This window comes from Otolemur garnettii, unplaced genomic scaffold, assembly GCF_000181295.1.
Source record: "Otolemur garnettii isolate 467f Iridium unplaced genomic scaffold, OtoGar3 scaffold00126, whole genome shotgun sequence".
Classification (NCBI taxonomy): domain Eukaryota; kingdom Metazoa; phylum Chordata; class Mammalia; order Primates; family Galagidae; genus Otolemur; species Otolemur garnettii.
Window position 1 is genome coordinate 3796809 of NW_003852521.1, and position 14911 is coordinate 3811719.

Consider the following 14911-nt stretch of genomic DNA (forward strand, 5'->3'; position numbering starts at 1 on the left):
GGCCAACTGTTAGGATCTTTCTGGAAGTTGATGGGAAAGGAGCCTGCGAATGTGCTCCCCGCACTGCATCACGTCCTTCCTGGGACCGTCAGGGAACCTCCCAGTCTTTCAGGACAGGCTCTGCTCTGAGAGGTCAACGGGGCGCTGGAAATCCTGGGCAGAAGTTAGCGGCCAGGGCAGCCGACTCTTTCTGGCTGCGGAGCCGGCACGTCCCGGCGCTCTAGGCCATTTCCTTCGCACCTGGACCCCGGGAGGTGGACCGTGCAAGGGCTCGCGCAGAGGGTGGGTCCCAGGCCGGCTCTGCAGTGGCGGAGAAAGCCAGCGGCCGTGCAGGTCCCTCCGCAGGTAGGGCCAGCGGGCGAGCCGGCCTCGGGGTCTCCCGGCGGAGCCCGACGCAGAGACCCGGACGGGGAGGGGGCGTGGCGGGCCGGGGGTGGGGGAACTTTGGCCCCGCCGGAAGGCTCATCCAGCCCCGGCGACCTTCCCTTGCGACACGAGCCGCGGCTGCGGGAGGCGGGAGCCGGCAGGCCTCACCCCCCGGCTGGCGGAGGGCGGGGAGAGCGCGGGGCGGGACGCGAGTGGGCGAGCCGGCCGGGCTGAGCACCGGCGCCGGGTCGCGGCCGCCGGCCCGCAGCCGGCCGGGACTGTTGCGCTCCGTCACCAGGGCGCCCGGGCTCCCTGCAGCCCTGCGGACTGCGCCGCGCCCGGCGACAGGGCTGGCGTAGCCTGGGCGCCGCGAGCCGGGAGGAGGCTTTCACTCGGCTCTCTTGGCTGCTGGGAACCTGGACGAGGCCGAGAGAGAAGGTGAAAGGAGACTGGCAGGGAGGGAGGTGCAAGGGGAAACTGATTGCAGGGACATTGTAGGCAAGTTTGAGCTTGCACGCTGGGGCTCTGGGGACTTGATGGGAGAGAGGGGTGGTGACAGTGGTGTGCGTATGTGTGTGATACTCATGGAGAAGGGGATGAGGCTGGGAGCCTCTTTGCGTCTTCTACGTAGATACCCTATGAATAGCCCCCTCTCTGAGTTGTCATTTCCGCTGGTGGCACATCCCCTGGGCTCCAGGGATGCAGAAGCCAAAGGTAGCCACCCTCTTATTGTGATGCTCTGTTCCGTTGCTACTATCAGATGGGAGATGGAGGGCGTTGAGCGGATTCTAGGAGCCTCGCTTCCTGCACCCCACCCCCGACTATTTTAGGAAGGGGTGGGGGTGGGGGCGGGGGCAAGGGTAGCCCAGCCGCTGGCTTGAAGGCTGTGAGAGGCCTGGGCACATCAGATGCCAGCGGCGCTGTCACCGTGCAAATTGCTTTCAGGCGGAGCCTGCACTAGAGGGCAAGATAACTTTCATCTCCTGTCGAGAAAGACATGTTTCAGACAGAGATTTTGCATTGCTGCGGGAGGAGTTCTGGGAAACGGTGATTCACAGGGCGGCAGGTGCATCGCAGAGCGCAGGAACAGAGGGCAAAATGAAGCAGCCGGCCGCCGCGCAGGCAGGAGAACCCCTGGGGAGAAGAGGTTGTGCTGACTGGGGTAGCAGCGTTTGCACGCTGGACGTTCAGGTTCAGCTGAGATATCAGCTGTGAAACCACAGCATCCCGGAATGTTCTTTTCTGAGCTTTCCATTGGGGTGCAAAACTTGTATGTATCCAGAATTATTTTCTGAATGTCAGGAAAGTTCAAAATGAATTTTATTTTCTTTTTTAATGCCCATCTGTTCTTGGTCTGAGAACCACTTCCCTAAAGGTAGTGTTGGTATACAGAAGCCACCACCTATGCATGAGAAAGTACAGTAATTCTCAATCCGGCAAAGGTTATTAATATGACCTACATCTGCATTAAATGTTGCTTTAATCCTGAGTCATGAGGATTGTTCTTTGAGAGGCTTTTCATTCCCTATGATGAAAAAGATGTGTAATATGGATACAAAGTTCCTGACATCACCAGAACCGTGTAATGAAATACCGGTTTTTTCTCATCGCTTCATTACTTTGTGGCAGACTTAGAACAAAATGTGCCTGATCAATACTAAATATGTTTCATGTTGAGATAAAGAAACATCTCCAGACTGACCTAGATAATAATATTGCTAGCCTCTGAAAAATGTTTGCTCAAGGCTCACCTTATGTCCTCACTTTAACCTTTCTTAACACATGATTTTTCACAGCCTGGTCTCCTTTTGTCCTCGTTGTCCCTGTATAAAAACTCTTTTTTTTTTTTTTTCATTTGATCCCTTCCTGGCAGGGAGTGGGGACTGGAAAAAGCTAGCTTACTATAAGAACCTTTTCAAGAATTTCTTGGTGCTGCCTTGGGGCTTGCTGTTGGATAACTATGCAGCACACACAGCGTCTTAGAACTGAAGGGAGGTCTAACTGTGACCGTGTGTGACAAGCCCATAACTGGGCAAGGCTGGGGGACATTTTCACAGCTCATCTGTAGCTACTGCAGCCACACCCTGTGGTCTGGATGTGACAGGCATACGGGGCCCGAACGCCTCTGCAGGGATGTCTGCATTTCTCCTCTCTCCAATGCATACGCCCTTGTGGTCTAATCTAACGAGAACTGAGGTTTGGCAATAAGTGCAACATCTGCTCTAGCAAAGTACAAAAAGAAGGTTGTGGGTATCTTTGGGGGTAACTTATACTCCAGGCTTACAGATACCTAAAGTTAGGTATAAATTGAATCATAACACAATATTTCTCATGCTGATCTGCTCCAGACTCTGTCTTTTGATGACTTGTTCATAGTCCTTTCTTCTAGGGAAAGGGCAATTTCTTATTGTTACCCTGTGTAATTCATGATAGTGAATAATTGGCAGCAGTGCTCACTGATGATCTGCACACAGACATTACGAATATACTCATATTAACTCAGGGATGTCCCTCTTCTCTCCCACCTCTGAGCCAGCTTAGTGTTTATTAATTAGTGCCATTACTAAAGAGGGAATAGAGAAAAAAAATAAATTTAAATTAGACAATTATGTGAACTCACTCCAGCAAAAGGCTTAAATAGAAAAGGGGATTGAGATTTATTCATAGCTTTTTAAACTTTTTAACTTAATAGTGTATTTCAATATTAGTACTATTCTTGTTCACATTTAGACATTTAATATTCATTCTTCATACAGTGAATTTTTTTACATGTTTACAATCACAGTTTATTTTTTTCTGTTATAAATAAGCCACATCATCTTGGGTTGCTGCAGGATTGGGGATTTTCTTTGGTACTTTTCCTAATAGTGAAAAAATTAGTTGCATTGCTCTAAGACCTGTTCTTGCAGATTATGTTGTATAGTATTTCTTCTAGCCTTTTTTCCTATTGTATTCCTTTTTAGTCACACAATCAAGAAACTGCTTTAGTAGCTAATGTCCCTTCTGCTGGGAGAAAGAAAAAGCCAAGGTGCACTGTTTCACAGCTGTGCTTTTCACAGGGGTTGGTGTTGAGAAGGGGATGGGGTTCAGCTAGGAGACTCCCCAGTAGCAGCTCATCTCCATTCCCTCCACATCCTACACAATAAATACAGCAGATGGCGTCCCGGGCTCCACAGCAGCCCGGCCTTCCCTGTTCTGTGCTCACTCGACATTGCTGTAATAGCATTTGTAGCCTTCCTCCTCTGGGGCGCAGACTCTGAGAGGGGCTTGCCTGTCTATTTGCTCGTACTCTGGTCCCTTATAAATAGCTCATCCACACGTATTTGCTGTGAAATACTAAATGCAGACTCTTCCCTCCCTGTAAGTATAGTGGATTTACAATATTTAGCTGCATCATACTCTTAGTTCCTTTCCCTGGAAAGATTTGAAGATGGTTCAGGGACTATTAATTGGTGGGTAACCCGTCAGTGTCTGCCTATTCTCTTTTCATCCCAGTACCTACCTCCACTCCTCATTCCTCTCCCCCCATGATATATTCTACATCGTTTAAAAATTATTTTAATAACCCTGGGAATCATGAGCCCACTGAGGGCTCTGCATCCCCTCTGCTGCTGTGGTTCTGTAGGCCATGTCCACAGTCAGAACACCGCTACACAACCAATCACTTCAAGGATCTCACGACCTTGCCCCAGCAGTCGTTTAATCTGTCACTTGTGCTGTCATTGGTTTGGGAACTGGAGATCGCATTTGGGAGCATCTCTCCCTTTGGGGCCACCTCTCACATTGCAGGGTGGAGAAGCCGAGACCAGGGGAAGGAAAACAGAAATTGGTTATTTGCTAAAACTCTGCTATATGCCACGCTATCTGCTGGATTATGTATCTTTTTAAAATTTAGTTTAATCAGACTAAAATTAAACCCAACTTACTACTTTATTTCACAGAAGAAGAAATGAGAGCTCAGGAAAGTTCACTTTCCTTAAGGTCACAGGGACAATAAGAGGCAGAATTGAGATTTGGTTCCAGACCAAAGTCTGTGCGTTTCCTGGAGCCGTAGTCCCCCTGATCGGGGGTTGTCGATGACCTCCATGCATATTTCCTGCTTCCAAACAGTTTCCTTTTATTAATCTTCTTTTTATTAATTTGAAATTTTTGATCCAATCATATATTAACCTATCAGTTAAAAGCAAGAAAATCATAATTTCCCAATATAGGAAATATGTGATATTTGAATGATGAAAGCAAAATGCTTTATCTTATGTCTGAAAAAGGAAGGATATTACATCAGCTTCTTTTGCAGGCGGGAGGAAGGGGTTTTCTGAGGGTTGTCCCATAGATGTAAATGACTATGAATTTGATTCAGTGAAACAAAAAACATATATGAAAGACCTAGGATGTGGTCAGGGATGTATTCGTCAAGGGGTGAGATGTTAAAGCCACGAGCGTTATATAGTCTATACCCCTGAAATGTTCACAGCTTGGTTAGAGTGAGGTAAGACAAACCTTCACCCATGGGGAAGAAGCAACTGGACTAGCAGGGTAGGGGTTGCCAGCACTGAGGAATCAGGGAAAACAATGCTGGCTGCTGCTGCTGTGTTTGGGAAAGGCCTCAAGTGGAATGTGGGTCCTGGATTATGTACTTAGTGATGCTTTGAATTTGTTCAGCTGAGAGTGTTCTCATCACTGTAGACGGGTGATGAGACGGACAAGGAAGAAATTGTTTCACAGAGCCGTCCCGAGGATATGGGGACATGAAGTGAAGAATATTTGTAGGTCAAACCTGGGCAGCCCCCCTTCTGTTGGGCTTAACTAATAGCTCGAGGACTCCTGAAAGTCACGAGAGATTCCTCAGACTCCCTTATCCAGCCTGGAGACCCCACCTCCTTCCACCTGTCCCCCTCCTCTCATCCTACCTTATCCCCTGTTGACCAATCACCAAGTCTTACAAATTTTGCTTCCCAAATGTTTCTTAGATCCCCCCCCCCCCCAGCTCACTCTGATCCCTTTGTTTTATTTCCATTCTCTCATCATCTCTCGTCTGGATTCCTGAGGTACCTTTCTAGACCTTCCAGTTTTGTCCTTCTCAAATACACTCTTAAAAATTGTAGCTAGACTGATCTAAATTACAAGTCTTCGGTTCCAACCGACAACCCCACAATGGCGTCCCGTTCCCTCCTAGAAAGGCAGGACCAAGCTTCTGGGCACAGAAGACTGGGTCCCCACCATCTGGTCACCTCTTTTCTCTCTAGCCTCATCTCCAGAATGCCACCTGGCAGCATTCCTCAGGGTCTGATTGGTGGTAGTTCCACATACGAATCATGCTGTTTCTCAGGCCCACTCCTTTGCTCAGGCTATTCACTGTTCCTGGAATGTGTCTTTCATAGCTTGCATTTGACTAACTCTAAGTCATTTACCAAGACTCAGCTGAACTTGGTATTTCTGTGTTATATCTCACACTGTGTTCTATCTCGCTCTGTGTTCTAAGCTCCTTAAAAATAGGTTTTGTGACCTGCAACCATGGTTCACACCTGTAATCCTAACACTCTGGGAGGCCTAGGTGGGAGGATCACTTGAGGCCAGGAGTTCAACACCAACCTGAGCAAGAGCAAGACCTTATGTCTATTAAAGATATAAAATTAGTTGAGCATTATGGCAGGTACCTGTAGTCCCGTGTACCTGAGAGGCTGAGGCAAGAGAATCAAATGAGCCCAGGAGTTTGAGATTGCTGTGAGCTTGGCTAACACTCCACCCCTCTAGCTTGGGGCAAAAGAATGAGACTCTGTCTCGCAAAAGAAAAGGGGAGGGGAGGTTGTGTTGTATTATCTTAGTACCCCCAGCATTGAACTCAGGCGCTCAGAATATTTCAGTTATGCTGCTGAAGTAACACCGTGTACATCTTGGGTACAAGCAGGGAAATTCTGAGTTTAATGTGGAGAGAGAGAGATAAGTAGAGAGAGAAGTATTTCAGGAGTTATCTACTGTGTGACCTGAATGTGAACTGGAAGTGGGCAGAGCCAGGGTGATCTCTGATGCAATGATTTATAGAAATCCCTTTTAATTCCATGATTTCTGATTGAAGGCGTAGACCGTTCTTAATCACCTGTGAGCTCTAGTGCTGAGCGCTGGTGTTGGGTCGCGGAACTGAACTGAATGTCTCCCATTGTTGCTATTTAATATATGTGCAGATAGATCGTATTGATCACTCGATTGATAGGCAGATTTCAGAAAGTTCTGTTCTTGCATTTGGAGAACCCAACTTTCTGACAGCCTGGCAGAGCCATTTGCAAGGTCCCTCAGGCACTTCTCACTACCTATTAGTCTCCCAAATTGAACTAGCTTTTGAATGTGGGCAGGTGGCATATTTTCCCCCAGGAGATAGAGGCTGCTAATGGGCACACATTCCAGTGGGAATATAGGTCTTGATGCATGACAGCCAGCCATAAGTCATTATATCTCCTCCAAAAATCTCTTGAGGGCCACCCACTGGAAAGTACCACTCTACTTTAGAAGATGACAAGTATTAGGTCCTAATTCTAGCAAATATCCTCTCAAGTGGCCAAGAGAAGTCTGCCCCTACCTTCTCACCAATAAATGATGTTTCTTGCATCCTCCCCTGACTTGCTTTGGGCTTTCTTGCTCCAGTGCGCCCTTTTAATGCTTTTTCACACATGGCAGCAGCGGTGTGCAATGGTTTGCATCCTTTTTTAGGTGATAGTCTACAAAAGCTATTGCCAGCTTTGCATTCAGGTATTCTGACCAGATACCAGTGTATGCGAGTATTGATAACGCCATTTCACAACCTGCTGTAATTTGTGATCACACTCTCGTCAGTTAACTGATCCTCCACTAATAATGCTGTCTTAAGGATGGTACATCAAGATGATGATAGAATCTTCCACAGAACTCAAAGCGTCCTCTTGTTTTCTTTTTCTCCTTCAGGCAGATGGACCATCCCACATTTCTGTGCTTTCTTTGTGAGTTCTGCTTTTCCCCTTCTTCCCTCCTCCCCCATTTCTTTATTATTTTTTACCTTCATCATCATGACCTAGAGTTGCAATCTGAACTGTAGTAAAGGATCATTCTCATGTGGACATTTTTGGTGCGGCTCCTTGACTAGTTTCTCTCCCTGGATGCATTATTGACTCCTTACTTCTGTCTGTCCAATTATCCTGTAGGTGGCGAGACCTTCTCTTCAGCTAACCCTACGGTTAGGAAATTCTTGTTTAAAGTGAATTTTGTAATATCAAGATTTCATCAACTCTCCTGCCTCTCTTGGCCTTCCTCCTCACCCACAATGGAGATGTCAATTAAACGTGACAAAGCAGAGAATTCAGAAGGGTGATGCCCTCTCTGCTTAGGGCAGTTTACTTTAGAGGCTTTGTGTATAGAGAGGGAAAAAGCTAGATCAGACCTACTTTGGCTTCGAAACTTAGAATATTTAAAACTCAAATTTTTAGAATGAGATAGTTTTTACATTCATGCTGTTTTAATTCATCAGAATGGTATCAGGAATTCGGATTTGATCTAATTCCTGCAAAGTTAACAACAGGGCAAAAAATGTGTGCAAAACAGGCTAAAGTAGTAGATAAGAGAGTCGGTCAATAGAGAGAATGTGACTCAGGGCTGTGAGTACAAGGCTTCACTTTCATAGGTCAATGGAGAAAGTTTATAGTTTAAGAAGAAAACATGGAATAAAAGTGAACATTTCTCCTTTCAGCAACCAGTTTTATTTTATGTGTATCATTTATGTGTTTATTTTATTAAATATCATGGAATTCTTAAAATTTTTATAGTACTTTATAATTTGTGTTTTTCCACATTATTTCACCTAAGAATGAATCAGGCAGGCGGGGCGGGTGGCTCATGCCTGTAATCCCAGCACTCTGGGAGGCCAAAACAGGTGGATTGCCTGAGCTCAGGAGTTCAAGACCACACTGAGCAAGAATGGGAGACCCAGTCTCTAAAACATAGCCAGAAGTTGTGGTAGGTTCTTATAGTCCCAGCTACTTGGGAGGCTGAGGCAAGAGAATCGCTTGAGGGCAAGAGTTTGAGGTTGCTGTGAGCTGTGATGCCAGGGCACTCAACCCCAGGGCTACTGAGGCAAAAAAAAAGAATGACTCAGGCATTCATGTTGAGTAGAAATGGTACTCCTTTTAATACTCAGGTGACCTTTGTAGATTTTTGTTTTTATATTGTACCTTTTCTTCTTTGTTTTTCAGGTTTTTGAGTTCATTTAAGAGGACAGTCTTAGAAGAAAAAGAAGTGGTTTGATCTTTGTGCTGAGGTCTCCTTGGTGACTGCTGCAGATGCCTGGAATTCATTTATAATGTAACAGATCTGGAAAAGTTCAAGTATGTTTTCTGGAGTGGTGTAGCCCTGGGCTGCCTCCGGTGAAGTCTCTTGGTGTTGCTTTCCTGCGACCAGAGGGACCATGGCAACCTCCAGAGCGGCCTCACGGTCCCCTCGGGACATCGCCAATGTGATGCAGAGGCTGCAAGGTAAGAGGCAGAAATTTTAAGGATTTTTTTAATAGTACACTTTTAAGTTCAAATACAAATTGACACACAACCCATTAAATTTGCTTGGGTTTTTATCCAATTTTATGGAACTGTAGCAAAGAACAGAATAGCAGTTTTTTATTCCAGTGTTTTCAAATAAAGCTACATTGTCTTAAGATGCTGTCTTCTTTCTGTAAGCAGAAAAGGCAGAGGTGCAGTATATTTTGTGACTTTCCATCTCGTGCTTTACACAGCGAGTTGGGAATTCAGTGTTATTACTAAATATGCTGGCGCTGTCCTTCAGTAATATCACTGCCAGGGCAACAGCAGTGACGGCGCCTTGATAAAGTTATCATGACAAGGCTGGACAGACAACTGTCTGCTATTGGAGAACCAGTAAACCAGTGGCATTTCTCAACTAGAAATCCCTTTTAAAAAATGAGGCAAAAGAGGCCCATCTCTTTTGCAAAAGAGGCAAAAGAGATGAAATGACATGACAAGATTAATGGTGAGTGGCAGCCTTCAGAGTAGTCCCACATTGCTCCCTGGTGCTCTTATTCTAATGGCATACTTCTTTCTAGAAGAGAATTAACAGGGAAAAGTTAAAGACAGCCCATAGGCGAACCCCCAATTGTCAGTTGGCTTTAAGCACCCACCTTCCTTGAGATGGAAAGACCATCTCCCGCAGGGGTAGGACGATGTTGCTTCTTCATCATAATACCAATGGTCTCTCCTCTTGGCTCCAAAGATGTGCTTTTAGGATGTAAAAATATCCAAGAGTAGAAGGGTTGGCTCTAGTGTTTGTCAAGAGAGCTTAAAAATAATGTCATAGCTTGACTGTTAGGTTACCTAGTATCTCTGGCCACTGATCATTGCGGGGTTGCACAACAGTGATGCTATCGGTCTGCCACAATCCTACTTTCTTTGCTTATGACACATTTGCTGTGCATAGCAGTAATTTACAGTGAAGCATTCTTAACTTTCAAAACACACTAAACTCTTAAATATGATATTCATGGCCCAGAACATGCTCTCAGCCGTAGAAACTCCAGAGATTGATGGAATGAGGAGTTTCTTCATGTCTGTCCAGAAACCACCAGGAGGACAGAGACCTTCTGTATTGAAGTAACCCCCACTGGGGCTTGTCTGCCTGGACTGCTTTATGCTCCTCCAGAGCATTTCCCATTTACCGCTGATAGATCCCACTTGATATGCCAGAAAGAGCCTCCTTAGGTTAAGGAGCAGATCCTTGCTGAATGGATCCAGACCTGGTCCCTAGGCTGAACAATTCTTTGATTGGGTCTGCTCCAGGGATCTCAGATTTAAGTCGCACATTTTTGCATTCGTAGATGCAACACTGAATTTGGTGTTCCATTCCTCTGTCTATGTTTTTCTTTATGATCTGCCTGAGAGCGAGTTACTGAACTGTTTTGTGCCTCAGTGATGTAATCTATGAAATGATGGAAAGGAAAGTCCCAAGCCCCTTACAACAGTGTGAGGAAGACAACACAGTGATGAAGCAGATTTCCCTGAGTCTGTTAAATGTGGGGATTCTCCGGATCACATCATATTGACACTAAAAGAAAGTTGTAAATAGCAACTTTGAAAGACTGAAGCAGAATCCTACAAACACATGAGTCCTCATTCTGATCTCGTTTTGAATGGAAGTCCTTTTATTGAGTAGAAGGCGATAGGGGTGAGAGGACAGTGAAGAGCATGGATGCTTCTGTGTTTTGTTCTTCTGTGTGTTCATAGCACCTGTAGCCCAACTTGAGAAATGTGAACAGTGAGGCAAAGAGCTGGAGCCCCCCACCTCATCCCTCACCAATGCTGGGATGCCCTATCTTACACTTAGGCATCTATGTGCAACATAAGGACTGTGTCTCCCTGCTCACCCCTGTCAGGATTGTTATGAGACTACGTGAGATAACGTACCAAAGGGGCTTTAAAAACTGTAAATGCTGTGATGTGGTGAGCCATTCAAATAGCCATGAAGGAAAATTGGATCAGGGCCAGCCTGGTAATTTATCACAAATGTTTCTAATCATCCAGAGTTTTGGAGGAATGTTAGTGGTTTTATACTTCATAGGATAACAGTTTTATTACACAATGAAGTTACTATAATTATTGTATTAATTATTTTTCATTCTTGTGAAAGAAAGAGTCACAACATGTTATAACCTGACAGTTAAAACACTAAGACTTTAAATTCCGGAGACCACATTCCTGAGCACTAGATACTAGATATTGTTGGCCTTTAGCATCAGTTACTTCTGTCTCTAGGTTATTGCTGGCTACAAAATGGGAGGTCTGCACTGACACAAAACACGACCCATCTAGCCTGCCTGGGTGGAAACTAAGTGCAACGGCAGGAAGTGAAAGGGATCTGGTGGGCCTGGCCGTGAACAGATTGCCCTGCTGTGTTAATTCTGCTGATTCAGCCTATGGGGTGCGGGTCTCCTGCTTTCCTAACTGTGGGTATTTACTGGTGCTTTAACCCCAGCTTCCCAGACAGGAAACACCTGTCTTCCTAGGGAACCTGCTTACCTGCTGGAACCTACAAACAAGTGACCAAGATCCCAATAAGTGGAGAGCTGGCATCAGTGCCCAGATAACTAAGACAGATGCGAGGGAAAATTAAATTTCTTTTAACTTAAAACAAAATCAGAGTTGCTATTTTTGAAGTTCAAATCCATAAGAACATCCTTGTAGACTCACTTTTCTTTGCTTGTATAGATAATAAGTAACTAATGTTTGGGGGTGTGTTTTTTCCCTTTCTGGGGTTTCATTGTCATTTCCAGTACCCCCTTAACTAAGAACAAGGAACCTCAAATAATGGCAATTTGACTTTTCTCCCTTCCTTATTTAGCTTAGAGTCATAATTGCTGGCTATTTTTCTGCTTTTAATTATTATTTCTTGTGCTGGGAAATTCAAGCACACACAGATTGCTACATAATTTAGCTGCTACTGTAGCAGTTCAATATTTCACCTTTGCCAATATTTGTGCTTGTTTGAGCATAATGTTTTAGGCTGGGATCCTGAATTATGGATGAGCAGTCAGACTGCAATGCGGAGTTTGCTTTTAAGAATAATGAATGTTTCTGTGACTTCAATCAATTTAACTATAACCTTAAAAGCAAATACAGGACAATAGTATAATACAAGAATATTAAATAGTTATATGCATATAATTTGTGTATACATCTTCTTCTCTTAAAGGCAAAGGGGATCCATTTCATCGCCAGCTTATGGAGTCATTTTGTTTTATAGTCTCATCTAAGACTGAACTCTTTGGATTATAAATTACTCTAACATTAACATTGTGACAATATTTTAAGGCTGTTTGTAATTTTTCATAGCACCGCTACATAACATTTGGTTAAAACATATTTGTTGACTACCTTTTATTAACTATATTTTTTATTTGGAGTTACCATATTACACTTAATGCATTTTTAAATTAGTATGTCAGTGTTGGTTAAAATAAGGCAGGGTGACATCAATGCATTCTTATAGAGCAAGCGATGAATACTGCCAAAGAAGATTCAAATCATCAAGCTAAAATACTGTACAGGAAACAGTTTAATAGAAAAGTAGGATTATTCACTGCAAGGTAAAAATCTGATTGTTAAACCTTGTGAATAGATTCAGAGCATCAAATGAAAAAGGGGATATTCATTTACCCTTGGAAATATATCTATGAAATTTGCTAACTATTGCTAACTAGTATACTGAAAAAATAGTTCAGTATAATATCTCTTATCAGTCCTTTCTTAGTTTGAGGGTTCTTTTATTTAATAAGGGTTATTAAATTGAGGTTTAGTAAAATAACCCTCAAACTAAGAAAGGAGTTGATTGAAAAAAAAATAGAACAATAAATAATGAAAACAATGTTCTTTTTGGTCTGGTATCATTAGGTATGAGAAAAGCTTGAGAAAGGTTTTGGCGCCCTTAGCACAGTGGTTATGGCATCAGCCACATACACCGAGGCTGGCTGGTTTGAACCCAGGCCAGCTGAGCAACAATGACAACTACAACAGAAAAATAGCCAGATGGGTGTTGTGGTGGGCGCCTATAGTCCCAGCTATTTGGGAGGCTGAGATAAAAGAATTACTTAAGCTCAGGTTGCTGTGAGCTGTGATGCTACGGCACTCTACCAAGGGCAACATAGTGAAGAAAAAAAAAAAGCTTAAGAAAGGAAAAGTTTGCCATCTTGTGAAAACTGAAACCTTTATGGTACCCTAAGAGGATAAGTTTTATACTTTGTATCTTTGTCTTCCTGATCCTTTTTAAAATCTCTTCTTTCTATTTAGGCTGAAATTCCCCTCTGGATTTAATCTCTCTTCTACATGACTGTTGTGTAAAAAGTATCTCAAATTTACACATGATACAAAACAATGATCATTTGTTTGTATTTTGAAACATCTTAAATAAATATTTGATAAATAAACGAATAAAGTCTTATCCCTGACCAAATGAACTGAGGATTAATCAGTCAAGATGTACACAAGCAAAGGAGGGAACCAACTCAATTGGACCTACTCGACTTGCCCTCTTTCTGGGAAATGTTTATCTGAATTTTTGTTTTTAATCAAAAATGGTTTTTGTCCATAAAATCACCTTAAGAACACACCTCCAGCCGGAATGGGTGATGTGTCTGTTGTTTTGGTAAATGTAATAGTTTCAGTACATTTTCCTTCCCAAAGGTGCACCACGCGTTCACGTGACTTTTGAACGTGTTAAGTGAGGCGTGTGCGTGTATTTGCCTAGTGCTCTGTCCTCCGGGCCTTTCTCTTTGCCGACCAATTTCATTCATTGTACTTTATCCATTAAAGTGCCTGGGGCCTGCAGGGTCTTCAGTGACCAAAATATTGATTCTAAAATAGAAAAAGAAAACTGCTAAATCAGAAATAACAAAGGTTTATAAATGCTGACGCTATGTCAACTAATCAGATAGGAATCGAGTCAATTCAAACATCATGTACGTGTAAACACGTTTTCCACGGCATGTGGCTCACGGCCTGTGTGGCAGGCCTCTAGGAGTAAGAGCGTCTAAGGCTTACAAGTAAAACTGAAAGCATCTCAACATTTCATATTGACTCCATGTTAGTTATTTTGCTTTTTAAAATTTTCATAATGTAACATTAAACAATGTAACAATATTACTTCCTTGACCTCAGGATCAAATCTCAGCAGCTCGGCTTCTGTATTCCAGCTCCATCTTACACGTCCAGTGTCTTTCCCTCCTGCTCCCCTGCGTCCCCGTCTATTTCAGCCAAATGACACTACTTGCCCTGCTCTGCAGGTGCCTCACTCTCTGTCTCCTTCCGGAGGCATCTTTAGGAGGAATAAACTCAAGTCATAGCTCCTAAATTTGGCCTAATCCTCACAGCCCAATTTAAAGAAGCTTCCTCTCTGAGGGCATTATATACCATCAGCAATCCCTCTCTTCCTCTACTCCTCTAGGTAGCACTTTGTAGCACTGTGTGGCAGTCATCTAGCATTACTCTGTGTTGTGTTACATGTATTATGTGTCTAATCCACTCACTCACCTGGAGTAGAAAACCACTGAGGGCAGGAATTGGGCCAGATTCACAAACTGTCTAGCAAAGTCCACTTTGTAACATGAACATTTGGTGTAAGTATTGGTTGCATGATTACAAACAAATATTTAAAATCATACTGATTTTCAATGGTAGAACATGGGAAGCCTGGAAAGAGGCTATTTTTGAGGTATCAGGAGACAGATAACAGTAGGTTAGAGTAGTTACTAAACAGTGGCTGGGGAGAGAGGTAACATATTCTAGATACAGTTTGAAGGTAAGACTAAAATAATTTATTGATGAATAAGAGGTGGTCTATGAGAGGAGGAATGAAAGTTTGCCCCACTTACTTTTTAATTTGACAAAAGAAGACTGTTGGGGACAACAACATTGAGGGGGGAGATTAAGAGCTTATTTTGGACACGTGTTTTAGACACTTTGTATATCTCTAAGAAAGTGGTTGAATGTGCATATATGATTATATAGGTCAAGGTAGGAGACCCAGC

The 14911-nt window shown here is 43.6% G+C and overlaps 1 protein-coding gene across 10 annotated transcripts in view; it reads left to right on the forward strand.

The window, feature by feature from the left end:
- The first annotated feature begins 657 nt into the window (after positions 1-657).
- Positions 658-14911, forward strand: part of SYNE1 (spectrin repeat containing nuclear envelope protein 1) — a 448631-nt gene continuing 434377 nt past the window's right edge. For 9 of the 10 annotated variants that reach the window (XM_023517949.1, XM_023517955.1, XM_023517954.1 and 6 more), the window contains exons 1-2: positions 659-804; positions 8583-8861. In XM_023517949.1, the coding sequence (XP_023373717.1) occupies positions 8795-8861 (67 nt within the window). In that variant the 5' untranslated portion in view covers positions 659-804; positions 8583-8794. Of the gene's footprint in view, positions 805-8582; positions 8862-14911 lie in introns of all 10 variants that reach the window. The other variant, XR_002775281.1, reaches the window with a different exon arrangement.